Source organism: Phaenicophaeus curvirostris, chromosome 5, assembly GCF_032191515.1.
Source record: "Phaenicophaeus curvirostris isolate KB17595 chromosome 5, BPBGC_Pcur_1.0, whole genome shotgun sequence".
Lineage (NCBI taxonomy): Eukaryota > Metazoa > Chordata > Aves > Cuculiformes > Cuculidae > Phaenicophaeus > Phaenicophaeus curvirostris.
In genome coordinates this window covers 26659793-26687258 of record NC_091396.1, presented here as the reverse complement: position 1 = coordinate 26687258, position 27466 = coordinate 26659793, and the positions used below count along the sequence as shown (strand labels likewise).

The 27466-nt window shown below is 38.6% G+C and overlaps 1 protein-coding gene across 3 annotated transcripts; it reads right to left on the bottom strand.

The window, feature by feature from the left end:
* Positions 1 to 133: 133 nt before the first annotated feature.
* VPS39 (VPS39 subunit of HOPS complex) lies at positions 134 to 26039 on the bottom strand. 3 transcript variants are annotated; one of them, XM_069858040.1, is made up of 26 exons: positions 25922 to 26039; positions 23786 to 23851; positions 22948 to 22974; positions 22457 to 22521; positions 21586 to 21628; positions 20460 to 20554; positions 19149 to 19244; positions 18457 to 18549; positions 16763 to 16946; positions 16138 to 16258; positions 15651 to 15771; positions 14768 to 14897; positions 13399 to 13541; positions 12427 to 12570; positions 11757 to 11898; positions 11409 to 11495; positions 8309 to 8382; positions 7593 to 7691; positions 7384 to 7501; positions 6750 to 6878; positions 6178 to 6280; positions 5198 to 5243; positions 4438 to 4587; positions 4141 to 4275; positions 3496 to 3587; positions 134 to 2330 (listed from the first exon to the last, which is right to left on the bottom strand). In XM_069858040.1, exons 1-26 carry the CDS (start codon positions 25992 to 25994, stop codon positions 2255 to 2257), a joined length of 2652 nt encoding a protein of 883 aa, XP_069714141.1. In that variant the 5' UTR covers positions 25995 to 26039; the 3' UTR covers positions 134 to 2254. The 3 variants fall into 3 exon arrangements, with proteins under 3 accessions (XP_069714141.1, XP_069714140.1, XP_069714142.1); XM_069858039.1 differs by having other exon boundaries at positions 19149 to 19247; positions 25922 to 26038; XM_069858041.1 differs by lacking the exon at positions 22948 to 22974 and having other exon boundaries at positions 19149 to 19247; positions 25922 to 26038.
* Positions 26040 to 27466: the final 1427 nt, after the last annotated feature.

The window sequence follows — 27466 nt, the reverse complement described above, 5'->3', positions numbered from 1 at the left end:
ACACATATTAAAGCAGGAGTGATACTGGGTGCCCTCACATTGGGTCTGACCTCCAGTAGAAAGTGACGATTAATATATAAAAACATCCACAGCAGCCCAGAGAAGTTTAACTGCACAATGACAGAAACACACACTGGTTCACAATATTTATTACAATGTATTGCTTTAGATAAACTTGCTGTATGGTTAGTAAACAAAAACCACATTATCAGAAGCAAGGGGGAAAAAAAAATTGTATCACAAACCACATGTCTGTAAATGGTACGCAATGGAGGTAAACAGAGGCACAACCTTAACTGTGAAAGTAAAAGTACAATGAAGATCCTCACATGTGAATACAGCTGTCCAGATAGCAGATAATGAAGATAAATAAAAATCAGACTAGCAGTACTGAACATAAGATAGGTAAAAATCAGAGCAATATTGTTATATCTGCATACAAAGAATATGGGCCTTTTTAAATACCCTACTTTCATTCTCATTGACCTGTAAACACAACTCTCCCAAATAATCTTCCCTCTGTACCTGAACTCGTATATAAAGATCTATACAGAATGTGCAAATCCAATATAAGTACTTTTAGGCTCTCTTCTTCAAATAGAAGAAATACAAGGTTAAAAACATTAACACCACAGATTCCCTCTACCCAGCCTCTGCAGAAAGACATCTGTAGCAATACAGCCCAAGACATCAAAGTACAGAAGTAGCAAAAAACTGGACCAAGAAATCCATAAGAATTAATGGCATACAAGCAATAAATACAAACACATGTGGAAAAGGAAAAAACAAGGAGATATCAAAGGACTACTAATATTGGCACGTGAAAGTGAATTAGGACTTGTCAGCCTATAGCAGATCTGTTCCTAAAACACTCACATAACAATGGCTTAATTAAACCTATTATATTAACTGAGATCCAATTACACCTTAGGCAGACAAGCTTTAATCATCTATTTGTTCATTAAGAGGCAATATCTGGTAGTTACATGCCATGCTCCATACTATTTACTAATTACATATTTATAAATATTGCTAAACCAGGATAATAGGAGTCACTGGGTTATTTGCTACTGCTGCCTTTTCATTACCACTGCACAGATTCTTTCTGCACCAATCAAATATGTTAATATCCCTCATACCAATCTGCTATAGATTTAAGTTAGTGGAAAAATAAGTTAGACAAAAATATTAGTGCCTACAAAGAGTACGGAACAATATAGTTTTTGTAGTTAAGATTTCTGGCCCAAAAGTAACTTACAAATAGTATCAGCCTGAGCAGAACACAGTTCCAGAGTATATAAAACAGAGATGTTGAAATAGTCCAGATTTCACTTCAATACTGGAAGTGAACCAGAGACCGAAAAACTTTACATATACAAATCTCATGTGTAGTCTAGAAGCTCAAACAATATCTATATCTCAGTCCCTTCAGAATTTGCTTTACAGAGTGTTCTTCACTTCTTGGTATGAGTGCAGATGTGAATTTCTTATAACAGTCTCTGAGCTTCCACTCATGCTAAGAGTGAACACATTCAGTGCAAACAACACAGAAGTTAATTCAATTTACAGCTCTTAAACTAAAGCAAAGAGGAAAAAAAATAGCTTAATAATGGTATCTACCGTTTGACCACCTCCTGTGGAAATTCTGCTTATAAGAAGGTCAGGTAATAACACTGAAGATCACTAAAAGGATTCCTTTGGCCAGCATTTAAACATTCCCATTACTGAGATGAAAGTAAAATTATATTTTTTTGGTCTAGAAATAGGCACAGAAGCCTTCTCTACACCAAACACCTGGTGATCTCCATGCAACACTGATACAGCTGCAAAGACTATAAAGGAATTTTCTTATTGGAAAGAACTATTGACATGCAAGGCCAAATCACAACATTGTTGCCCTACGGAGGTTAAGTTTTACAGTAAAATTTGACTTGTGGTAAAGGCCCAACTGTTGTCTAACAACTCATTCACAAGGCTGGACTGCAGTACAAAACTCACTACAAAAATCAGTTTCTATTCTTCATCTAAGTACCGAGAGGTTCAGTGTAGTTGTCAGCACTATAATTACATGGTTAAAGTAACTTTCTATTAAGTCTATATTGCCAGAGAGGTACAGTCAGTCCACAGTTACAGCTGACTTCTACCTAGTATAAGAGAACATAGCAACAAGCCTCAAAAATCTCAGAGGCGTCAACTTCTTAAGTCGTCCATTCAGAATTTCATATGAATGTTGGGATTATGGAACATGACAAGGTCAGGTGTCTAATGTGTTGACTTCTTTGGAGCAGAAATAATGCACAACTATTGCATTGGGGTATCGAGCAAATGCACTGTGAAGAGACAGAACACAAAAATTAATTGTCAATACAAACTAATAGTATTCCCTATTGAAACAATAACATCCAAGTTACATTAGAATCACAAAATTATGCTTACATGAAAGTGACACTTTTTTTGTTTAATTAACAGCCTGAATGTATTCCTAAGAAAAAGAGACAAAACCATTCTATGGATTTTGTTAAAGTATCATGAAAAAAAAAGAAATCTATTTTCATTAATATAACACTGCTCTGAAGTCAATGGTAACAAATACTGGGTGAAATACTGACATGATTGACCTTTGAAGCCTTGATAAATTTAAAAGAATTGGAAAAATCCTAGACAACTAAAACAATACTGCATACACAGATTTAAATTCTGATGCTACGTCCTACACAATAACAGCAAAAAACTGAATATGCACAGCAGTAAGTATACTCAGACTTAGGTACATTAAAATGTTTTGGAAAAAAAACCTTTTCCTGTTATTCTGAATGCTACTGATATCTCAGAAGGGTTCACATCAACATGAGAAACAATAAATAAGCCAGTCATGTGGCATTTTACTAGAATTCAAAGAGGAAAAAGTACAAATAAAATTTGTATTCTATACCAACCCATAATTACCTACTAGGAATGGGAAGAAAAGTAATTGACATCCAAATATCAAATGAATTAGTTCTACTTTTAGATGTCCTAAGACAATTAGGCTACAAAATGTAGATCAGCCAGGGAACCACAAAGCCATCAGATATCAAAAAACATACATCTATCTTATTTGAGATTCTTTTTATTGACCTCCTTATTTCTAATTAAGAAGCAGCGAGTAGGCGGTGTTCTTAGAAAATTTTCCCCATTCAGTATGAAAAGTTATTTTCTGCCTGATAGAGTTGTGAAGTAAGAATTCTTACGAGTTTCTGAAGGGATTTTATTCTTCCTTGTTCAAAGCAGGATTAAACTCTAGCAATAAACTTCGCTCACTAAAGCTCTGATGTTTTCCCAGCCACTCAGTTGAGCCATATAAAGCCCAACTGAAACACTCTTCAAATTCCACCCTCATACTGCTGTTCACCCTGTATACATATACACACTCAGTGTTTTGTAAATTCTTAGCTTATGTGTACACGATTCATATTTGATTCTGTTTCCCAAGCTTTAAGGCATATGCTCTCTCACCTGTTACCTATCTTTTTTTTACAGACAGTGCACACCTTCTCTTCTGTAATAATGCACTTCACTTGCTGATGCAAGATCCGCTCTTCCTGGACCTGCAGAAGAATTAAAGGAAAAAAAAAAAAAGCAATGCCATACCACATCTCCCTTCTAGACAATGAAACTGAAATCTATTACAACATTTCATTTACAGTGGCTCTATCTATATTAGCAAGTTGTATAGCACAAAAGAATCACGTCTATAGAGCACAGCAGGTGGTATAACACCCAACACTTTCAACAAGTCTAGTCCATAGACCAGGGCATTTTAACCACTAAGGGGTATTCAGGTGAAGTATTGAAGTGCATCATCTATCTGGTTTAGTTTATTTGAAAGAAATCCATTCTATGTTCTCCAAGATCATTTTGCAATGCACACAAGAGCACAGAGAGTTCAGAGACTTCGAAAGTGCATTTTTTTACTTTGGATGAGGTGTGTACTTTTGCTCCATCTCCAGGTAAGAGAACATTCAATCTACTTGATGCACATCTAATTGCACTACAGTACCATCTAGAGGACACATGTTCCATATAAGGAACAGTTAATTTAAATATTGAACATTGGTTTTAAAACACCATTCCCATAAATGACAAGTGGTGGGCAGTTACCCTCAGAAATTCAGCATGGAGAAGATTCTTGAGGACTTGATTAAATCTCTTTTTCTGGGCATTCTCTTCAAGTACTTTCTCTAAGAAGATCCGAATCTCACTAATCTGAGTATTTGCTGGAAGTAGGTTTATCGCCTGGAGCAAAATGCACTTAGTTAGGAAAAATTTAAAAAGAATAGAGAACAAAATAGAATAGGAATTGACACATTTAGCTTGACCCTGTTAAAATCTGTTCACTTGCCCACCCCAGTACCTTCTGCCAACAGAACAAACTCAGTACTTACAAGTCTTTCTTACCTTGGTGGTATCCAATTTGCTGTGATGCAGTTCCAAAACCTGCAGAGCTGCCTGTAGATTGGCTTGAGGCTCCAGCACTTCCATCTTGATTGGTCCCAGGCAATGAACACTAGGTGGGGAAAGATACATCCGGAGCAGTGACAGATAGACCTGTTGCACACAAAAGGAAAATTCTGCGTGTTTGCACCATTGACAGTACTAGTAGAACCCAGCAATGGTACTGGTAAGTCATACCCATACCATTCAAAATTCTCAAGTGCTCATTTCAACAGTTTTTATAAAACAACAAAAACTCAAAAGTACCCATGATGTTCAAGGCTTTTTAAGACTTGCATTCTACGCTAAGGCTTTTCTGTAAAAGTAGTTTTAATCATACCATCCTTATTTTACTTAACTCACTACTGATCTTCAGAAACCAACACTTCATTGATTTTTAACATTAACTTTTCTGCAGAAGTATGTGAACACAGTGGTTTGTCTTCTGAATTCCATCACAACTTTAGCTACAGAATATATGCTAAACTCCAGTGATGTAGCAACAACTTCAACAAAAAACAGATTTAAAAAAAGAAACAAAATTTTTACAAAACCAATCATCTAGTAATTCCTAAATTCCAAGAGCTTATGCATAGGTTCCTGTCCACCTACACAAACCCTGAAAAAGTCTATACAGAGCAAAAACTGTAAAAGCTCTGACATGGCATGAATAGTCAAACACATCCTTACTGAAAACGGGGGCTGCAAAGATGAAGCTACTTACATCTTTGTTGCCATCTTTGTTTCTGTCATAATGTTTATCACAGTAGCTAGAACAGAGAAGAATTAAATGAAATTCAGGTACAGTTTTGGGGACCAGAGAATCAGTCTGCAGGAATTAACATTTAAAAGCTTTGATTACTGACATTGTCCAAGTTAAGGAGTAGAACATCCAATTTTGATTAACTGACCAAATTGCACAACAAAATTACACCATTTACTTTGTATTACAATGTTGAGAAAAACTGAGGTTTTGCACAAGTCTCTCAGTCCCAATCAACTAAAAAGCTTTCATGCAGAAACTAAATAAAACTGATCTGTGTAAAAACAAGGAGAAAAAGATGTCTTCAATCAACACATTATAGCATAAAAATATGTAATAATAAGTCTAATTATTGTATCTGAATCACAAAGAAAAGGTGTTTATGAGTGCATGCCACATACCAGGGTTGAATGTCCTCTAACATGCATTTGCTGAAACTAGATTTAAAAGAAGCTACATTGAATAGGCCCCAATATTCAGACACAATTGCCAGCATCAGTTAATTCTATTTTCACCTAAGCACTTCAGAGTCACTCAGAAGGTTCTCTGACATGATATATCTAGCAAAATGCCATATCTTTACCAGAGAGAATTCTGCTAACTGAAGCTTAACTTTCCAACTAGGCTAGTGAATGTGTCTTGGAAGAGAAAGGAAGCAGAACATACAGAAGTCCACAAGCTAAGGACAGGTGGAAACAAAGAACTCATTGATGACACTCATATTGATCTAAAGACCAATGACAGCAGAGCATGAAAAGGTAAGCCTCAAGGATTCAGCACCATCATCTGTAATGAACACTCACAGATACCTGGGAGAGCCTAAAAGTCAAAAAAACATGGAAAGCCAGAAGATCCTGATGTTCCACATAGAGCAACGTTTCACTACACATCCTATCCAAAGGGCAGTGAGTAGGAAGAAAAAAAAAAAAAATCATTCTTACTTTTCAGCCATGGTGGTGTCCTTCAAAATATGAACATATATAAACAGAGCTTGCTCATGCTTCCCCATACGACCCAAGAGCAGAGCACGTTCTTCTAGGAGACCTAATGGCAACATAAAGGATTAATCAATAGGTACACAGACAAATGACAACATAAGCCCCATCAGTGACAAGACCAACAGAAGGCACTGTAGTCTGAGCACAGATTAAAGTTACACTGAGATTCTTAAGTCTACTTCATGCTAGTCTCAGTAATATTCTATGAATTCTTAAGTAACCTTAAGACACAACAAACTTCAGATCTGTTGAGCAATTTAGGCTCATCAAAAAGTTGAGCTAAATTTTAAGTGATGGGAAGCACCACAATGTCTTGGGCTAACAGTTACACGAATCCTGCAGAAACTGGTAAACCTAACTGTGCCAGCAAAAAGAGTATACAGGTGCGTGGCTTGCAACTACAGATACAGCCATCTTTTCTGTTTGTAGTTACTACAATTCTACTATAAGTGAAGGGGGTCTGCTGTATAATGTCATAAGCTAGGGTTTAGTTAATCTATAGAAACTGAACTCACCATCAAAGGGGAAGTCACTAATTAGTCGACTAGGTTCATACCAGCTAGACTTCTCCAGAAAAAGCAGAAGCTTTTTCCGGTAATCCCCCAAGTCTCCTCCTTCCTCCCCAGCAGGCACTGGAGTTTTATCTATACAGAAGAAAACAACACAAGGTATGGTAAGACATCTATTTCGCTACTACACAAGATAAACTAATCATTATGAGGAGGAACCAAACGCTGATGAAAATGTTATATGGGCTGGGATTCTGGTATACCTGATAAATTTCTTCAGCTCCCAAAAACACATCAAGTAGCTTATTAAAAAATAGACTCAATTATTGAAGACCCTTCCCCACCCTTAATATGCAGAATTCAGGCAGTAGTAACAGTCATTACACTTAATCATAAACAAACTGTCACTTGGTCCCTTAAGATCTCTAGGGAGGCAATAAACGAGACCTCCCTACAAACCCACAACTTCTGGGTTGTGGGTTCCTTATGGGTATGTTCCTTGTGGGTATGTGCCTGTTCCTTATCATTTGGGATATCTTCTTCTGGATATGAACAGGGAAGGCTTAGAGCAATACACTGTGAAGGCTCCCCTGTGCTGTCCCATTCCCCTGGTCTTCCCGCCAGAAAAGGCTAAACATACCTGCAGGGAAAGAACGGAGATATTCTTTCATTAAGCCCTGCACTTTTTCACAGTACAGCTGGATCAGACAGTTGTGAAAGTCTGCACCGGTTTCTTCCCAGACATGAATGATGTGCTCCTGTAAATATGGGTTCAAGTTCAGTTACAGAACTTCCTCTGGGAAGTAATTTGTACTGAATTTAATGCACTAGTACAGACTGAGTTCTTACCAGATAAGGAATAGTCAAGCTCTTAAAATTTTCTATCAAGAAACTGAGCACTTTGTCTCGTGGCAAAGCTTCTACTTCAGGGAGGTCTTCTGTAAATATCTGTTAAACAAAATTTTATTCACAAAATGGTAAATTATTTCTTTTTAAATTTAAGTATCAAAGTGTATTTTCCTCTGAGGCTCTGAAGCCTGTCATACCATCACATATGTCCAAAGATAAGCAGAAGAAAGAAAAAAAAATCTAAGCAGCTTATTTAGGCACTCAGAAGCTACCTCTCACATCTGAAAGGATTAAGAAACATCCCCACTTCTGCCTTAGTTAACACTCTTCTTTTACAATGCCCAACACTTCCCAAGTATAGATAGTTCTACATCAAAGAGGAAGAGGAAAATAAGAAAGGCAAATTAAATTTTACATTTAAATATTCAACCAGGCTCCTTTGCAAGAAGCACGACATCAATAACATTAAATGTTGTATCAAAGGTTCCTAGCTACTTATTACAAGATAAAGTATTCCAAGAACGGAAAAGCATAAGAAAAACTGAAAGGCTGCCCTGTTCTTTCTCCTGCTGATCTAACCACGGTATTAAACATAGGAAATATAAATTACACATTTAATTGGATTTAATATTAATATATGGCTTCTTACAGTGAGTTCTCCTAACTCCATACACCAAGAATCTCAATAGCAAGGTGCCTATTTCAACCACACTAACCTTCAGTCCATCTTCAGGAAAATCTCTTAGCACCCAGACAGAGTACGAAAATACCAAGTGCAAGTTCTCTGTGCCTGGAATACAAAAAGCAGCACTGCTCAGTGATAAAATCCTACAGATCTATTTACTCACAACACAAGCAGACAGTTTCAAAGCCAGCAAAGCTTAATTCACAGGAAGAATCAGGTTCAGATTTTTTCCCCACTCATTTCAAGCAAGTGACACACTCCAGGCAAAAGTCACAATTTCATTACTTTGCAAACATAATTCTTGTTCCTTTTTAGAATCAACTCAAATACTAAGAGCAACCAAACATAAGCAATTCAGACCAAAACCAAGCTCAGTTGCCTTTATGAGATTCCAAAAGTCTTCCCTCACATTTTTTTTTATTAGGGTAGAAAAAAGCTGTATTTTCACTTGTGTAATTTCCTTCAGTCCATTACCAGTCTGTCAGTCTAATGACTTCTATAGCAAGGGGTCAAATACTTCAGAACAAGTAGTAAAGCATCATAGTACTAAAGTAACTAGCATACAAACTATATGCCAGGTAATAAACTTCTCAGTGTTTAAGAAGATTTAGGACCTGCCTCTTTAAAAGAATACTTCCCTTAAAAAAAAAAAAAAAAAGAGGCAGTCATTGTTTGCTCATCTTCATTTCACTACATCATCAGAAGTAGTGTTGCTTTTCAAGTATTTAATACAAGCAGATCTTCACAATAGTAGTATTTTAAAAAGCAGAAGATGAGACTATGAAGTAAAACAATTAAAATAGCCCCCAGAACAGCCAATCCCAAAGTTTCAAAAACAAAACAGTGACTTGGCAAATGGCACTAAATCCATGGGTCTGAGTTTTGCCTACTTGCAATTACCTTTCTGAATTATCAGGGCATCATATGGTAATGGATTTGCTAGCCTCACTGAGAAAATTTAAATAAACAATAGAACAAATCACGGGAGTAAGTTCTCATGTACCCACAAGAGGCACGGAAGAGGAAGTCTAACTCCTTACAAACAAGTATGAGATACCTTTCCAAAGGCACTGATTCAGTTGCCTTTGCTGAAATCACAAACACATCAAACACAAAGTTATAACTGACTCAAAACACTCAAGCTGACGAAAGAGGAACTCATCAAGTAACTCTAGATCAGAATATCAAAAGGCCAACATCACACCACAAAACAACTGCTTCCCTCAGCACATAACACTCAGCTATTTACACTGAAGAACACAGGCAAGCGTTTTTTTTTTTGTTGCTAGAACTAAAGCAGAAACTGAATTTCTAAACTTTCTCAGCAACAAATTCCTAATTTAACTATGACCTATAATAAAATAGTGTTATGCAGAACTTCTTCCTAGCAGATAAGGAATAATGTAATACAGAACACTACCTACCACTCAATCAAATACATCACTCTCCTGTGCCTAACCCTGCACAGATAAAGTATATTTTTGGTGAGCAGGGTCAATCACAGATTAAACAATATTTGCTTCGATGCAATAAACAATAAGTGCTTACTCTGTTGATCCATGGCAAGTATCAAACTCAAATCAGCAATACATAATTGATGACTTAAAAGACCAAGGCTACAAGCCTGGATAAAATTTTGTGATTATGTGAGGATCATTTAAGAACATTTCATCAAATGCCTAAAAACCTATAGACAAAAGACTACTAAAGAAGACTTTCTACTTCAATTGGAATGTAAGTGAAAATATCTAAAAATACATCCTGCATAATTAAAATTAGAAAAAAAATCAATTATTATTTAGATTACAAACTCATAACTACAAAAGAGAAGAGGGGGAAGTAGGGGGGAAAAATGTAGAAACCCTGTAGCCTGAAATGCTTTTATCACCTTACTTAAGGGACTCCCAGAAATAACATACTTCGATTATCAAGGCTAGTAGGGTAGTGTAGTTAAATACACACCCACAGAGTATTATATTTCTGATATTTACTCAGGGGGCGAAGCTACAAGTGACTTTAGCACAGAACATTCCATGTATTACAAATAGTAAACATTCTACATTGGAGTAAGGAAATACAGTGGAAACAACAGACCAAATATTCTTTATCAGTTTCAAAGAGCTGAGCAAGAAGCACACAGGAAAACTGATTTTTCTTGCGGTCCTGAAACGCCAGCAAAGCTCCAGAAGACTAAAACAAATTTAGCAAGCCACCAAGATTTCAGAAAAGTATTCCACTATTCTAACAGTAAACTTGGGTAATTGTAAGCCTTAAATCATCACTCTCAGGTAAAATAAATGAATAACTGATGTAGGTCAATCAACATGAAATTATCAAGATGACAGTACCATTTTTAAAATAAGATTAGAAGTTTGTTTTGTAAAGCTGTAAGCTGAACATAACATACCAACACTTCTATAAGATGAGTCACGTTACCAGATGACACCAATGAATAAGTAATGTAAGAGACACACAAGGCACAAACAGGAAAGGTCTCAATATTATTTTAAGTAATACATTATCATTGAATAAACATGTTCCTAACAAAAGCCAACAGGAACTACTCGCTACCTAACCAGTAATGTGATAACAATTAAAGAGTTGTGCATTCAGAAATAAATAATATTATTGGATGCGAGGGGACTATTCTTAGAAGTAACAAAACCAAAAAAGGACATGGGAGTTCCAAATGAATAGGCAACTAAGCAAATTACCATGATGCTGTGATCAGCAACTATTACCATTTGGTCATAACCTAGATCTACGTATACAAAGAAAACAACAACTTCATATAAGATTCTTCATCTCAGGAAAGATACTACAAGACCCAACAACTGAAAGTTAGACTTGCAGCTAGAAAGCCTAACCCAGAAGTTAAGCTATCCTTTAGTGAGTGATAGTAAGTGATCACTGGAGGAAAATCCAAAATACTATGGCATTTTTTCTTTCCAATAGACAGACAAGTTTCAATAAGACACTCGTGAACTAGTCTGTGAAAAATGCATTATCCAGACAAGATGACAAGGATACCCTTCAGCTTCACAAGTCTCTAGCAAGTTGCTAAACAGTAGAATAGCCACTAAGCCAAACAAGAGTAACATCTTCACAAAAACATTTTCCTTCACACTCACCCAAATGCTGCAGATATTGCACTGTCCTCTCATGACCCTTCAAAGGTGAGTTGGCTTTCTTTGACTGATCCACAAGTACCTGTAATGCTTCCAGAAAAACAAAAAAGCTGATGCCTTTGTAATGACAAGTATCATTCCACATGTTTCCTGTTCTGCTACCACAGATAAAACAAAGTTTTGTTTTAAACACACAAGCCAAATGGGCAACAGAAAGACCACTTCAATCACAAGACTAATCCAGAAACTAAGTCTCTTCAGAACACTGCTCACTGAAGGCAAATTAAAACTCAATATTAGGAATACATGCCCCTATGCCTTCTCCTGTCCTCACCCCAAACTCATACTTACCTTTCTCATGCAGACCTTTCTTTTCATACAGTATTATCAGCTCACTATATTTGTGTGCCTTCTTTAGTACGTGCTCACTCTCTTCAATATGGCAGTGATTGTTCTCCAGACGTAGTAACGGTGCCACCAGTGCTACATTTGTCTGCAAGCAAAAAGGGAACACTTAAGCACGTGCACCTCCGAAGATGATAGAACAAAACATGAGTTGGAATAGAGGAAAATTTAAAAGTCTTAAAGCATAAGAAGTGACAGTTTAACACCTTAGATCAAGGCCCATCTTAATTTCCTCAATTTGTTGGGACAGAAAGAAAACAATACATCAGAGCTATTCCCACCTTCAGCTTTGAAAAACATCCCTGACAGCAAAGATCATACTCTCCTGCATTTAACAGTAAAAAGCAATGAAAAAAAGCATTCACTGGAACTTCAAACTGTAGTCAAGGCCACATTCTTTTGACACAGACAATGATTGGCACATCTGCTTTATTCCATGAAACAACTTGCTGACGAATGAGAAAACTAGCTAACACTAAAGTTCCATACAACAGTTAAGTCAGTTGTGTGAGAATTTCTGTATTAGCTCACATCTTCCTCCTCAAACATTTCAGCCTGAAATTCCAAAAACTTTTGCATGGTAAAGAAAAAGCCTTTAGGCCAGGCAAAAACTCACATGGAGGTAACACTTTAACAAAGTGGTATCAATGATTTGTAGCAGCTTCTTTTTGGATTTGATAGTGGGTGTTCCTTCCATGAGTGGTGAAGTACTGGACTGATGGTCAGAATCATTTAGCTTCTTCACTAGCTGACTTCTTTTCTGCAGCACATCAAATGAATTTTAAACAGGAAAAGGCCATGGATTTCTCCATCCCAGCTCAGCAAATATAACCCACCAAGTAAAAAAGACTAAATATAAATTGATTTAAATAATTAAATTATTATTTCCTAAAGAAATATTATTAATGATTCAAAACATCACCTTTCCAATCACATTCAGGTGTATCCATTTGTTTTGCACATTTATAGCTTTGCAATATGTCCAGAGACTTGAGAAAATAGTCAGAAGGAAACTTGTTAACCTGAACAAAGCCACTTGAGAGAAGTCAGGAGACATTTAAAACATCTGAAAAACAATTTAGGTTTTGAACTACTTGGCATAAAAATTATACCACTTCAGATGCAAGCTTCCTTTTAGCCCAGTAAGAATGGCAACAGAAAAATTCAGATCCTAGTTACAACAAAACAAAGTGCACAGGAATTTATAGTACCCACTACCTTCTGTTCCTCCTTTTAATTCACACCTTTGCTGTCTCCTGTATAGAATGCCCTCCACACATATCAACAGCTCAAGCCCTCTTCAGAAGGCTACTAGAAACAAAATATTGGACTCGCACTGAAATCTGGTCCATGAGTAAGTTTTGTCCAGTCCTCACAAAATTCACATGAGATATTTCCCACATATCTGTGGGGTACCTCATATCTTCCAGTTCCCCTGCTTTCTCATAGTTTCCAACCATGAAGACAGCACATTAAAGCTAGCACAACAGAGCTGGAGTCGGCGTACTGCTTCCGGCACAAAGTTTAACCAATAAAGTATGCTAAAACTGAATAACCCTGCTCTAAAAACAGATATAGAAGCACTCACTTGAGTTAGGTAGTCTATCAGAGCTAAGTGTGCCTTCTCCAGCTCTGCACCAGACAGCCCTGGCAGGGGGTTGGGATACTGTAGCTGTTTCCTGTAATCTGTGGGCAGGAGGTCAGGATACAGACCCATCACATGAGTGGGATCTAAGCAAAAAATAACTAATATTAGTAACCATTCATCACATTATTTCTGCAGACTCTTTAATGTACATAACCTATGAGCAAGTTTAGCTTTCCAACAGAGCTGTTTGTAGTCAACTTATATGTCCACAAGATTCCAGATAACAGAATTCGCTTGTTACAGAAAAGAAGCAAGAAAAAGACTGTTTCAAAGTCCAGGAACAAGTTCCAATCTGGGCCCTTGGCACATCTGGAGGACAAGCCAGGATAACCTGGAGGGTTTGAAAGCTACCTCTGGTTGTCTAAATACTTGCTCTATCACATCAACTGCCTCTTCAATTGTTTGCCTTTTCCTTTGTTTGCCTCTTATTGCACTTTTTTCACTATCTCAGTATTAACAACCCTGGCAGCAGCACAGGATTTCTAGGAACAAGCAATATTTTAAGAAAAGATTTACTGTGCTTTTGAAACAACAATTGAATAGCACCAGCTGTAACTAATGAGCACATGTTTTCAGAGTTTAAGCAAATTCAAAATCACTGCCTCTAAGTTCAGTTTAAAGTATTCTGAGCTCTCAGTCCTTTTCTTTCATTGTAGTTTTCTCAAGTAAATATGATGTTACATGTCACCAAAACAAATAAAAGTTCTAAGTTTAAATGTACAAAGGATGGGCTGTCACCAATAAAAGGATCTCAGCCTCATTCTACAGTATTACTCTACTATTCTAGAGTACAGTACAATCTTCAGGTGTTCTTCCAATAAAGCTAGTAAGAACCAGAGGAACAGCATCAGAAACCACTTCGACTTCCAAAACCACGGAAGAGTTTCCTGGCTTCAGTAGCTTGGTCCATTAACAGTAAACAGGGTTAAGGATTTAGCAAATCCACAGATATTCCTTTTTTTCCCTTGAAGTTACAAGCAGACTTTTGCTGAAACCCTCAACTTCAAGGGCCTGTATATTTGCCATGCATGCTATAAAACCGCCTACAATCAAATATATTTTGCACAAAAGGCAAACTCATTATTTAACTCACTGTCTGAAGTTAATTAAGTACTATACCAGTTTCATTAAAATAAGCTAAATAGCTGCCTAGTCTACTTGTTATTCACACGGGACTGGACTCCACAGAACACCCATTTTAAAAAAAAAACAAAACAGAAAACAAAAAAACTCTCTCCCTCCCAGCAGTCTATGAGCTCCATTTCATTCATCCAAACCCAGGTATCTCAATGTCAACCCAAACATTTACCTGTACCAAGCTTGGCAAAAACTTGCATGGATTCATCAAAGCGCTTCTGGCAGAAGAGGTTGAAGGCAAAGAGGTTTTTTATGTGGTGAATTTGTTGTCGCTTCTCACTATCTGAATCATCTTTCATTTCCTACACACATACAAAATTAACAATCATTAAAAACTTTTGGGCCTCATAAGTGAGAATGAAACACTACAGAAATAACAGGAGTATCCATCAGAGAGAGTAAGAAGAAGAAAAAGGATAATCTTCCAAAGTGAACACCTCTGATTGCGACTCTCAGATGCTATGCTTATTGTGTCACTGATATAACCTGGAGGGTTTGAAAGCTACCTCTGGTTATCTAAATACTTGCTCTACCACATCAACTGCCTCTCCATTTATTTGCCTTTTTAAATATTTTTTTTTTTAAATGTAGTTCAAGTGACTTTTCCAGACACCAGAAAAAGTTAAAACAGTAGCAACAACATAATCAAACATACTGCTTCAACATTTCTAAGAAATTATTACATTTCAAGGGTAATACTGTGGGCCATTACAAAAAGTCCTGGTCATTTAACAAAACAAAATACACAACTCCAAGCAAAACTGTTTACAAGCAGTCTGAAGAAGACAATCAATTAAACAGCTAAGAGAGATCATCTTTCACATACAAGATGATAGTTCAACATCTAAACCACAACAGATCAACAAGGTGAGGCAGCAGCACAATACTAAAACTTAACTCAAAAAAGGCTACAGTATACCAGTTCGTGCAAATTGGACAGTAGTAGGAAGGTTAAACTCTCTAGACTAGCTACAGTCCAGCAGGAGACAAACACCCTCTTGTGTACTTCTACAGAAGTGCATCCATTGCAAACCCCAAGTTTTTTGAGTACTTACTGCCAACTGCAAAGCCAACTCAAACTGCTTGTCCTGCAGAAGCTGCTGGATCTGTGTGGCTATGGACACCGGAATGAGCCGCCAAACGAAGTGATTACTTGCCACATATATAATATTTGTGCTGTACACAAGAGAAAAACATCAAGTTACTAGGTTCCAGCACTGAGCAAGGAGCAACATCCTATCTGAAAAAAACCCAGTTCTGGTTAATACACACATGGATCAATCAGAGACAAGGGCAACTTGAGCAGTATTGCAAAGCAGAAAGGAGAATCTCTCTCCCGTGATCAGAAATTCCCAAAGACACACAACTATATAATTTACTGCCCAATGGCCTCCACCCATCTGTTCACGAAAAACAGTAGACTGCTTTAAGGCTACTTCTTAAGCCAAGGAAGCATGACAAGCTTTTCCTCTCCCAGTTTTTCATAATGCTACCTTACACGCAGACAACCCAACAAAAGTAATAATCAGTTATACTCAATACCCTCCAGAGGTGATGAAGCGTGGTCTTTGCAGCTCAATACTCTGCACCAGCAGCCGGGGTTCAAAAGTGCGGATCTCCACATACCGTGGCAGAACAGCAATGATATACGGAGGCTGGTGTTCTATTAATGAAACAAGTCAAAAATGTTGATTGTTGTCAAATACGCCTTGAAACAAGCCACAAGTTAAAGTGTGATTTGTCTTCAATTTTTTTTCCCCTTGAAACATGTCCCTTTTTTGCTTATTCAAAGCAAAATTCAATGCCCAACACTGACAGCAATTTGCTAATAGACTACTATTGGGCTTTGTGTCCACCTTTCAACATAAGGAATTTCTGTGGTGCTCAAGTAGTGCTTTAATACACCACGTTCCATTTCAAATCCCATCCGTTTACAAAAGATACGCAATATGCTATTTTCTGAGGAGGAGACAGGCACACAGACTAGAAATGAAGAGGAAGAAACAAAAAAACACGTGAAATCTTCCACACTCAAGAATAAGAATTGAAAAACTCTAGAAAGTATCACACTCCAAAATCCAGCTTGTTTCTAACAAGGAACATCACAATTTTGTCATATACAAAGCAGTAAGGAAGTAAATTCTTTTAAATTACAGGTAATTCTCACCCATGGCTATAGGAATATCTGTCCAATTCAAGGCACATTTCTGCGTACAGATTCCTTCTTCATTGAGCACAACTGTTAGATCATCTTGGCCAACTGCAACTTTTCCATCTGCTACAGGAGCTACCAAAGGTTCTAGCTGCTTCCCTGTGGGAAACAGTTCTTTGATGGATCCTTTCCCATCCACCTAGGATAATAAAGAAAAAAAAAGCCCTGTTTTTCAGAATAACCTTAAATTCAAAGCTGATAAGACCAAAGCCAAAAACCCTAAAAGGGTATTTACAACACAGACTTACCACTAACAGGACAAGGACAATTTTAGAAAGAAGTAAAATTTTCTGCAGATCATAGCTTGTCTTGCTTATACATCATTTGGAAATAAAGAATTAATACATTTGTGTCTGAGACCATGTATTCCTGTTACTACAAAAGCAGCTGGGAACATAGTTCAACACAGACTTGGAAAACACATAGCACAGAAACAACATCACTTAAAATGTCTAAACACCTGGTGTAAACAGAGGATTTCACTTAGGCCAAAATTTTAACATGGTTTTATTCTGGCATGAGTGAGCACTGCTACATAAAAAACAAACTAAAAAAGTCAAGCAACCTGCCTAGTCTTTTTCCCTGCCCTGCTGTACAGGGAACTGAATCCACCCAAAACCAAAAAAATCCACCAAAGAGCTGTTTCACGAGTTGTTCTAACAACTCAGTGCCACAAAAATGGAGAATCCTTCTCCTTCAACTCCACGTACATGTACCTGGTGCTTCCCTTGCATTACGTCTCAAGCATTCTTATATATCCATAGCTGGCCAACAAAATACAATCCCACAAAAACATGAGTATTTCTTCTGCCTGTTTAGTGAAATGAAGCCATTCAAGGATGAGTTGGTCAAGCACCAGAGTCAACCTCCCGAAGTAAACACTTGGGACAGCAAGTCCCCACTCTGGCTGCATGAGCAGCTGCACAACTATTTGTATCACTCGAAGGGCAGGAATCAACATCTAGGAGATGGCTGTGAAAAGGCATCACTTTTGTGAGCAGTGTCAGTTTGCTGTGACTGTAAAATTTACACTGCAGTTTTCCTGTCAACTACAGATCACTGTTGCCACGCATGTATGTACTCATATGTATTTGTGGTGCAAGTCATCTTCATCTCATTTTCTAATAATATCAGCAGAAACCAATTCATAAAGGAAGAAAAAAGAATCAGTTATAGCTGTCAAACGAAACATATGTGGAACCTGTAATACTAAACTGATGACAGGAAGTTTAGAGACTTTTGAATTTAAACAACTACAGCTCAGCAAAAGAAACAAAAAAAAGAAGAAACAGTTAAGCTCCACTGTCTGCCAGATAAGACATTCTTGCTTTTTCCCTTGCAGAGCTATCTCCTTTCTTAATACCTTAAATAAAATGCAAACTGAGCTTACATAGGCTGCTGCCAAACCAAAATAAACCTTTTCCAATGCCTTTTTTATGCAAGAGCTTCAAACACCTCTTTCAACAGCAACAAAGAGAAGACTCCTTCCTGAAAAAAACATTCGTTTAAAAGGACAGACATAGACTGTCACATATGTTATCTAAATAACATACACATCTGTTATCCAAATCCACGAGCACAGCTGCAGCTCCTGTAGTGTCAACTACTATCCAAACCTTCCTGAACACAATTCCAAGCCCTAGTCTTACCCGTATAAGGTAATAGTCCCTCTTGAAGCCTACACAGATGGAGTTTTCACACCAGGCCATAGACTTGGGTACATCAGGTACGCTGAAGTCCCCCTAAGGAAAACAGGTTAAAAAAAGTCATGACAAGAGAAAAGCAAAAATCAAATCTGGCAACACAGGGTGTAACAGGCACCACTACTGTTGACACTATATTCCCTACCACACAAGCCCAACTTGTGCTGGTCAAGGAATGGCAGTACTCAACTAAAAGGCTAGATTCATGCCCAGTAGAGACATGTGCTCTGAGTTAACTAGTAACTTCCTAGAACAGCAGCCTAGCTGAAAAATTCCTGAAAAAAAAATTGGGTATAAGTGCACACAATTCCATAGTGTTACTGTTAGGTACACATTTATAGAGGCTGCACACTAATACACTTCACTGACTTACAAATGTATGACAACCAGAATGTTAAAATATGGAACATAGTCTTTGATTTAACTTATGAAACTGTATTAACATTATTAATTGTAATTTCAACCATGTATTTTCAACTTTTATCTGCTGCTTCATTGTTAAATCAGTGTAGAACAAGAGGAGTCGAAGCTCTGAAAGTCAGCAGTGCCTCTGAGTAATAGGGACTGCATAGCATGTAGTAATGAACAACTACACTCCCTGTTAAGGCATGCTAGACTACAGAAACAACACGACTCACCTGTAGTTCATGGAACTCTCTGTCTTTCCAAAAATAAAGCTGTAGCTTCTTCCGCACTGCCACGCACATCCTCAGCACCTCTTCTCCTGTATCTGATTGCTGTGAAAATAGACAGGCCTAACTCATGGGCACTCATAAACTAAGAGGCAAGTAGGAAAATACAAGGCCAAAAGAATCCTCAGTCTGAAGCAAAGCTGTCAGCTGAAGAGCAGCTTTGTTCATTCATGTCAGGAGAGCATTCCCTAAATAAGGAAGCACAGAGAGAAGGGGGGCAGGATACTTAAAAACAGATCTTGGCAGGGATTGTGACACCAAGAAAGTACAAAAAAAAAAAAAAATAAAAAGAGCACCAAAGATACACACAAAGCAAACAGAAATGGAGAGCTATCAACCCAGCCCTGAAGACTAGGACAAGAAGCTTTAACTCTATGCAGTATAGGAAAGGGAAGGGAATGGAACAATGTAAAGAATGTTTTATACTGACAGATAAAAACATTAATAGTTGCTTAATATTCTAGCCTCTTGGAAAAGTTTCCTGACAAGAATACTAGCAAAGCTAAATGCCTGTAGACATAAACAATAAGGCACTTTGGAATGATCAGATTTAAAGGCGCTTTGAAAGACACCACTAGTTTTAACACCTAGAAAATCCTAAGTACTTATAAGAGATAAAAAGTGATGAAGAGCACTAAGTCATCTCTTCTGGTTATGAATAAGATTCCTGAATGATCTGGGTAGGCTAAGAAACTCAGCAGGATAGAAATTAATCACCTAAAGAACCACAGTATATGAACAGAGCATTGCTATACCTTATGGAACCATTTTATGGCTTAAATCTACCACAATTGCCATTGGAGTCCTTGGCCAAATACAGTTTAACAAAAACAAAAATGTAACAAAAACTGATGGAGATGCTTGGTGAAGGGAACCACTGTGAGCTAGAACACTGACAACTTAAGAGAAGGGAATGGCTTTTATATTGACATGAATCTTTCAAAAAAGAAGGTGGTAAAAATTACTACAGGATGAAAATGCCTTGAAGTTTTGTATAAGAAGGTTAAAGGCTACAGTCACCACTGCCACAAGAAGATATCTTATGAAGCACAGGAAGAATAGTAAGGTGACTATATGAAAAATTGTTGCCTTCAGCAAAGCTTCAACATCCAGTAGGTACTAATTCCAAAAAGCACTAGTACCCAGGCAACTTCCACCTAACAGTGATTTTTAAAAGATAATCTACACAGCAACATTAAAAAGTTAACCTTATTACAAACGGTAAGGACATCAGTGCCATTGTGTCCCTCCTCTTACCTGAAGATCACAAGTGAAGAGAGATGCACCTTTTGCCTTGGAAACCGTGGTAATTTGTTGAAATGTCAACAGGTCATGGACGTAAATGTTATTTTCTGTTTTAAACAAAATTCCAGTTCTTATTCAATATTTAATACATGTAGAGCTCATTGCTAATTCAAATAGGCTATCATGTTTTACGCTTACATAAAAAGAAGCACTTGTGAAACTCAGAGCTGCAAGAAAGGAAAAGGAAAGCTTTCCCAAAAGCTGAAAAGAAAATGTTAAGGCATATACAAATACAAGACGATAAATGCAGAAAAGAATACTAACATCAGTGTTCTTAAAATTACATGAAGGAGCTGAGAACATGTGCCAACCAAGCAGAAGGAGTGGAAGGGACAGGAAGCTGACCAGAGCAGAACAAGTTCATGATTGAGGACTGTAGGAACAAAGACCATTTTGAACTGCCCCCTGAAATACGTGGAAAGTGAACAGTTGCAAATGGAGGGTATTGTGGTCAAGTTTTTGTACGCACGAGGACGCAGGCAGCAGAAATCTACACAAGCTGGAACTGGAAGAGCTGGAACTTAGAAATTATAAAGAAGAAAGTAGCAACATAAGCAAAAAAAGCCATAGGAAGATTGTAAGATTAAACAGAGACAATCAAACTTAGATCTTCTACGAGATGGTAAAAGATTGCCATCTGCATATGAACTGAATTTGGTATAACACATCGACAGTGAGTTTCATACATCAAGTTAAGTTTGGACAGAAATTTTAGCCTTTATCATACAATGTACACACATACATGCATGCACGTATGTATATATGTACATATACACGTGCCAATACAAATAATATATTTATATATACACACGCTTCAGCACACATATGCATTTTTTCATTTTTAATTACAAAACCCAGCATTAATACTTTGTCTTCCAAGAAAGCTTATAAGACACAAAGCTGCTTCTCAATCTATGCTGCACAATGCTTCCTCTGCACACAGAAAAAGCCTAAATCCTACACAGTGACTTTTCAACAACCAGACTAACATGTAGGTGTTTGGAAAGGGCGCCACATTCAGTCAAGTAACTGCATTGAGAAGGGCTTATTAAAAATTAAAACATTTTTTTTCACTTACCTAATAGACTGACCAGAATTTTAAACTGAGAAACAACATGAATCTGAAAAAAAGAATTCTATTAGTGACTCCATTCATAAACTAAACCTTTGAACAAGGCTTGATTATAGATAGTTTAAGAAAATCCATCTTAATATACTCTCAAACTAATGAAAACAGCAAGGCAGCGATCTATGCACAACCTTCCTCCAGCTGCTAGAACCCTTTTCGCTTACATCCACTTTTTACAAGCTAGCACACACAGCTTGCAACCTAAGCTGGTAAAAAATGTTTTAAGTGGTATGTTACTAATACAGAAGCACTTCTAAAGGATATGTAGAATGCTGCTGTAAGAGTATGCATAATTTTGATATAAGTGCTTATATTGATACTAAGGAAAGCAATTAGCCAAAGTTCTCCAACAAAAAAGCCACAAAGGAAAGAAACAATAGTAAGATTGGCAGTAGATAATCAGTTATCTTAGTTCTAAATTCCAAATAAGAAGGATTACATTCACATTCCCATAACATTATATCCAAGAGTCAAATTATATATTGCAGTCTGTTGGTGTATTACCATTATTGTTACAAATATTCTCAGTCAGAGCAGCTAAAGATCTACTGCATACAGCAGCATTTCCATAAAAGCCAAACCCAAACCTGTAAATTCCAGTTCTTTGCTTTCCACTTTAGCAACCAAACCAAGCTTTTTCCTGTTATGGGAAGAGTGGGCAAAAATACCAGGCTATGCCACCTCTAAAATGATATATACTTTGGGGGAAATTTTTTTGCTAAGCTTAGCAGAGATTGCAGAAGTACATTTGATTACGTCATTTCTTGGCTGAAAACACTATGGAAAACTGTCCTTACATCAAGAAGATGGTATTTCCTACCTGCTGAATCTTTTTTGAGAAGTTCTTGTTGGATTTCTCTAGTGTCACTTCAAACCTATTGCAACCTAGAAAAAAGATTCAAAAAGGTATGTAAACTGAAGTCGCCCTTAAATTTACGAATGACTATATCTTACACTAAATAGCTTACAAAGAACTATGAAAGCAAACTTGGCCACTTAACACCAGAAGAATGACTCTTCTAACATATCATGCTATCATTTAATTAACAGTAAATAACCTTAAAATTTAAATTACACTTCTTGCACCCATCCAAAGACTTCATCAATATTTTTGCCTTGCTGGAATTTTAGATTACAAGAATTATGTTTAAGTGTATTGAAACCCAGAGACAAAGATACTCATGAAGAGTTTATCCACATCAATCAAATCTCAGCAGTTTAAATTGCTAGGGAGCATATCACTGCAAGGTAGACAAAAAATAAACACTACACCACAAAGGTTTAAAAGGAGTTTTAGTGATAAAGACTTACAGACACTTTCTGATGACATAACCTCTCCTGGCATTGATGCAAAAAAGGGGGAGAAATTTACCACGTGAGATAAGACACTAGCAACTCAAGACTAGCATGTTCTGCCTGGCATAGACAGCCTACAAGTTTCAGAAAAAGTAAGTTGAATTCAGTCTCTAGAATCCAATTAGCTACAAATGAACATCTTTTCAAGACATAACAAACCTGGAAACAGATGTTTGTTTACTTTCCTGTCCCACACTGTACTACATTATTACGTTCAATAACATCAATTTCTACATAATAGCAGATAATGTGAAACGCAAATCTGTTCAGTGAAAATCTATCTTAACTTAGCCAAAAATAGTTCTGTGTCATGTGCAGAACATACTATGAACACTTATGTCTGTGAAAGAGGCAGGGGGAAGAGTAAGTACATAACAGAACTAGTTAGGAGGGATGCCACTTCCCCACCTCTTGACACTCACGGACACACTGGATAAAGTTGCTCTTCCACCCAGTCCTCCATTAACAGAAGGCAAACATGAAACCTCTGGCAAACAGCATACTGCACTGCTGTGTACACTGTATTCTCAAAAATAGCACTGAATTCAAACATATGGAGACCCGACACAAAACATACTTTAAAACAGAAAAAAGGCTGATACTATTTGCTATCTTTCTTGCATATTTGATAAACGGTACATACAATTTCACCAAAGATCCCACACAAATACTTATTAACTATATTTAGGAAAAAATAAGCAATTAAGCATACTTGTGTTAACATCACTACAACCTCTCAAACTGCAGGAAATACAAATAACACAATCAACTTTTTGTGCTAAAATCAGCTTACCTATGTCTTTCTTGATCCTGTAAAGAAGAAGATGCCCTTGTTTGGTACCAACAAGGAGCCATTCCTCTACAAAGATTGTAGAGAAAGAGATTAATTAGCTTGAATAAAGATTGCCCTTCCCAGCCAAGTTACATATATCAGAACACTTGAAAACTTGTTCCAAACGCCAAAGAGGACTTTCTCTGGCAACTACATGCATGTCTATCACCTCTCTGGTCGAAGTGCTCAGAAGTAGATTTCATTTGCCAGACAGGGCGGCCAAAGATCAAGCAGTAAACCAGCGAGTAAAGCCTGGACATCACATCCTACTTGTTTATACAAAGGTAAAGAAACAAACCATTGCATCATTTGTGCAGTAAAAAGAGGCACTAACTGTTCTTCAGACATTACTATCTTGCAGAGAGGAACAGTGCTACGTAACAGGAAGAACTGTCAGGAAGGACAACAAGGAGCTCTATGTGGGTTTGTTGTTTTGGGGTTGTTAGGGTTTGTTTAAATTTTCACGTTTTTATAAGAATTCCTAGCTATGCCCAGAAACACAGTAGCAGCTTTGCTTAAATAGCATTTGAATTTCTTGGATGAACAAGCCATCCAAGAAATAGATGTCAGATCTTAGTCATCTAAGATCTAAAAGAGAACCTTTTTATACACAAGCTCTGCATCAAAGACTCTTCCTACTTACAGCATTTATAGCATACAAAATGCATGGAATTTTTATTAGGTCATGAAATATGACTGAAATACTTCCCCTTTGCTGAAGATCATACAGGCAAGCAGGATACACAAACATTTCTTTCTACATCTAATACTCCCTCACTAGCAAAGACACTTGTATCGTAATAAAATCTTGTTTCCTACCAGACCTTTCCTCTTTTCCACTGTTCTGTAGAAATATTGTAGAGAGCACGCCACCTGTTTTTACACAACCCCACTGTCACGTGTCTGTAGGTTTAGGGTTTTTTCTACTTCAGCAAAATAAATGCTTTCAAAGCGGTAAGACAAAAGCCTCAATGCAGGAATAAACTATCTTCACATTTTGTCTACTACATAACTAGAATAAACAACCCATGTTCAAACATGGCACTGCTATTCAGGTTATCATTTTGTTCTCAAGACAGATTAAAGGTGTCACAGTTCTACAGGGTCTGGGGTTTTTTAATTACCAATTCTGTGCTATGGCAGTGCATCTGATGGAAACTGCTGGATCAATCTAAAAAGCCTTATCAAGCCTTATCACTGTCTACAACTACCTGAAAGGAGGCTGTAGAGAAGTGGGTGCTGGTCTCTTCTCCAGAGCAACAGGTGACAGGACAAGGGGTAATGGCTTCAAGCTGCGCCAGTGGAGGTTCAGATTAGACATTAGGAAAAAATTTTTCACTGAAAGGGTCATCAGGCACTGGAACAGGCTGCCCAGGGAGGTGGTTGAGTCACCATTCCTAGAGGTATTTGAAAGACAGCTAGATGAGGTACTTCAGGATATGGTTTAGTGGCAGATAGGTATGACGGGACTCAATGATCATAGAATAGTTTGGGTTAGAAGAGATCCTAAAGATCATTCAGTTCCAAACCCACTGCCAGGGGCAGGGACACCTCCCACCAGACCAGGCTGCCCAAGGCCCCATCCAACCTGGCCCTGAACACCTCCAGGGATGGGGCAGCCACAGCTTCCCTGGGCAACCTGTGCCAGTGCCTCACCACTCTCATAGTGAAGAAATTCCTCCTTATGTCTAGTCTAAACCTGCCCCTCCCTAGTTTATACCCATCGCCCCTAGCCCTACCACTACAAACCTCTGTAAACAGTCCCGCCCCAGAGATCTTCTCCAAGCCAGCGATTCTATCTATGATTTTGACAGCCGGTGCAACCACCTAACCAAAACCCTGTCAAGTGCCCCCAAAAACACGACCTACATCGCTCGGCCATTAACACAGCCAAACAGACCGGGAACCTAAGACTCGAACATACCGCTGGCTTTATAAGACAAACCTTAGCCAACACCTAGGGCTTTCTAGCGAGAGCCGGGCCGGCCCGCGGCTGCGGCCCCGCACACCGACCGCGGCCCCGGCGGCGCCCCCGACCGCACGCACCGATCCAGGGGAGCGGCCGGGCTGCGGCGCCGCGGCCCCCCCTCGCCTCACCCCAAGCCGCCAGGCAGTCGATCTGCAGCGGCAGCTTCTCCAGGATCGGAACGTGCTCGAAGGCGTCGTGCATGGCGGCGGCTCCCGCGGGTTCAGCGAGGCGAGCGGAAACCACCCCGGCGCTGAGGCGGAACGCCCCCACCCTCCCGGCCCTTCCCGGCAGCCCCCGCGCCGGGCCCCGGTCCACCCCCTGGCGTGGCCCCGCCCCCGGCGCGGTGGCCCCGCCCACAGCCCAGCAGGCGCCCGGCCCGGCCCGCCCCCTCCGGTGGCCCCGCCCGCCCCCTCCGGTGGCCCCGCCCCTCTCCGGGTAGCCCCCGCCCCTCTCCGGGTAGCCCCCTCCTCTGGCCCCGCCCACTGGTGCGGCCCCGCAGCCCAGCTCGTGCCCACCCGCAGCCCAGAAGGGTCCGTCCCCGCCCACGTGGACCTGCCTGCCCTACATCTGTGGAGTAAGACAAACACGCCCTTCTCTATCCTAGGTCTTATGATCCTGACTCACTCAGTGCTCTTTAAGTCTGTTGCATTTCTTTGCCGTGCCATGTGATCTCCTACTACTTAGTCCCTGCTTCGGAGGTCCTAGCAGGAACATGTCACCCTAATGAAAAGCTAATCAACGTCATAATCTTCTTCACTATTACTTTGTTTTCAGTTTTCTGCATGGCATGCCCGCGCTATAATAGTTTCATGAGTAATATGACAGCTACTTCCAACAAATCCACACACAGAGAACTGATCAGGCACAAGAACTCTTAAAAAATCTCCCTCTGTATTTGAATCCCTAGCAAAATTTTATTTTTCTGCAAGTAGAGCATTTTCTCAATTAGGAACAACTTGTTGAAGATATTTGAAGTCAGCAGCTAATTAGTGAAGAAAATTCAGCTTCTACATACCATTCTAGTCACTATAAACTTTTCTTGGGTCTGAGATCTGCAAGTAGACATGTGTTCTCTGTCTTGGTCACCGAGTCTTCAGAGTCGTCTGTACAGTTTGTTTTAAAATTACAACACCCATTTGAAAGAATGGCTATAAATTTGAATGCAGTCTTCCCTGTCTACGCATCTAAAGGTAACAACCATGCAATATTTCTGGTTTCAAGCATTGTAGCAAGCTAGCTTGCCAACACATCTCTAGGAGAAAAGGAGAGGTAAAGATGTCCTTTGTAGAACCAACCCAGCGGACTGAGTATGCTCAGGAGAGAAGCCACTCTGCTGCAACTCCCTTGCACACATACCTTTCACTCGTCACCCAAATCTCATCTGCTGCCTTTTAGCCACCTCTTCCCCAATCATAACTGCAGCAGTAGTTGTGTGTGTGCCAGTCTGCATTATGCTGTGGGAACTGGGCTCTGATAAAAGCTCTTTATGATACTGCAAACCAGGAAGTTGCAGGGCGTGCATGCTGCATGCTAGGAAGCATACGCTACCTTCCAAGGATACAGAAACTATGCCATTTAATAAGTGGCAAAACAAGAACAGCGAACGTAGGGAGCCTTAAAGCCCCTGTGAAATTCAGGACAATTTCAAATACTGATGGATGATACTGCAGGAA